The sequence below is a fragment of the Haliaeetus leucocephalus genome, unplaced genomic scaffold, assembly GCF_000737465.1.
Source record: "Haliaeetus leucocephalus isolate CR32 unplaced genomic scaffold, Haliaeetus_leucocephalus-4.0 Scaffold712, whole genome shotgun sequence".
NCBI lineage: Eukaryota > Metazoa > Chordata > Aves > Accipitriformes > Accipitridae > Haliaeetus > Haliaeetus leucocephalus.
In genome coordinates this window covers 4,547,375-4,548,959 of record NW_010973148.1, presented here as the reverse complement: position 1 = coordinate 4,548,959, position 1,585 = coordinate 4,547,375, and the positions used below count along the sequence as shown (strand labels likewise).

The following is a 1,585-nucleotide window of genomic DNA, read 5'->3' as shown; positions in this document are numbered from 1 at the left end:
TCCCCGCCGTTGGCTTCAGCGGGGCTGCGTTTGCTCCCGGGGCCGGGGCGCGTGGAGAGGGCACGGCGGAGGTTGTGTTGAAGAGGAAGGTGTGGCGAGAGGCGTCGATCTCGGAGCCCTTTCGAGGTGAAACCGCGACCATGTGCAAAGCACGGGGCGTTCTCCAGAAAAACTGCCTCACAGCTCAAAACGTCCCCCGAACGAAGGCGCTCGGCAAGGAACTGGAGGGCTTGAACGGTGTGGCTGCGAGAGCGTCGCCTTTCCCGAGCGCCGAAGCACGCTCGGCTCGCTCCTGCCGCTACTGAGACACGCGCGAGGGGCTTCTGTGAAGTTCGCTGTGCCGAGGTCAGTGCAGGCCTGGACAGGCAGGAGGGTGCCGGCCGCAGGGGAGGACTCGGCTCGCCTGCTCCCAGCCGGCCGCCGGGCTCTCTGCGGGGCTGGGCTCTGCCCGTACGGGTCGCTGATGCTCTGGGTAGGGGGTAGCGGCCGAGGGAGGGGGAACCGTGTCTCACTCCGTCCATCGTTTGGAGCGGCGGGCGTGTGGAGGCGGTCAGCATTCGCCTGCTTCCATGTTTCAAAGATGTTTGTGGCAGAAATCTTTGCTTTTCTACAGAAATCTGTAATTCTTTTTAAAGTAGGATTATTTTTTTTTTAATATATTGATATAGTTAGGTGGTGATACTCATGTGAGATACAGGTGACTAACATGCTTCTTGGGGACACGCGTTGGGGTGACTGTAACTGGAAGGTGAACGAACACTCAGTATTTCCATTTTGTTTTCTCAGCCATATGAGAGAATCACTTTTCTTCCCTGGCTTCCGGGCTGACACATTGTGCCGTGCACAGGGTCCTCCTGGTCACATCCCTTCCGAACAATAACATCCTCTCAGCTGGCAACTCCTGGACAAAAGCAAATGTTTCCTAAGAGGCTAAGACAAATTAATCACAAAGTTCCCAAATAAAAGCTTGAATTTAAAATAAAAAAGAAAAGCTTAAGTTTCATTTGGGGTTTTAAAATGACATTTTCCTGTAGTTGTCCTGCAACTTGTATGAGAAGGGTGTGCATGTGTGTGTGTATCTGCGAGTACCTTTTTTCCTTATTTATTCTCTTTGGGGATAGAGGGTTCAGTTGTAATTTAGGGATGCAGTATTGTAACTTCTTAGAGACTGCTTCTGAGTCCATTACAGCCTGGCAGCGTTTAAACAGCCCCACAAGAGTATACAGGGTTATAGGGATGTTTACATGCTGTCCTCAACTACAAACTGAGAACATGAACTTCAAATGGAGGATAATCCAGGATCAGGAAGAAAGCAATATTTATATAAAGTGCTGGAAATAAAGGCAGTTCAAAAATGTTACGTTCTTTTGGGGGAAATGTTTGAACTGCATTGTAGGTTTTCGTGCTCTGAATATTGTGCTGTAAAACATGTCAGTGAGTTAGGATGAACCTTTGTTTATTTTAGCTCTTTTTCTTCCTTGACCCTGCCACCTGAGAGTGCATTGGCACAAGAAGCAGGTTTCTTTCATTATCTGACAGAAAAATGTAGTCATAAAAATGTTTTTGAGTAGATCTATCCATTTCA

At 48.9% G+C, this 1,585-nt stretch overlaps 1 protein-coding gene across 1 annotated transcript in view; it reads left to right on the top strand.

The window, feature by feature from the left end:
* The window catches only part of CHST7 (carbohydrate (N-acetylglucosamine 6-O) sulfotransferase 7), a 2,046-nt gene extending 1,741 nt beyond the window's left edge, over window positions 1-305 (top strand). Inside the window, exon 2 of the mRNA XM_010580487.1 lies at window positions 20-305. Within this exon, the coding sequence (XP_010578789.1) occupies window positions 20-305 (286 nt within the window). The remainder of the gene's footprint in view (window positions 1-19) is intronic.
* Window positions 306-1,585: the final 1,280 nt, after the last annotated feature.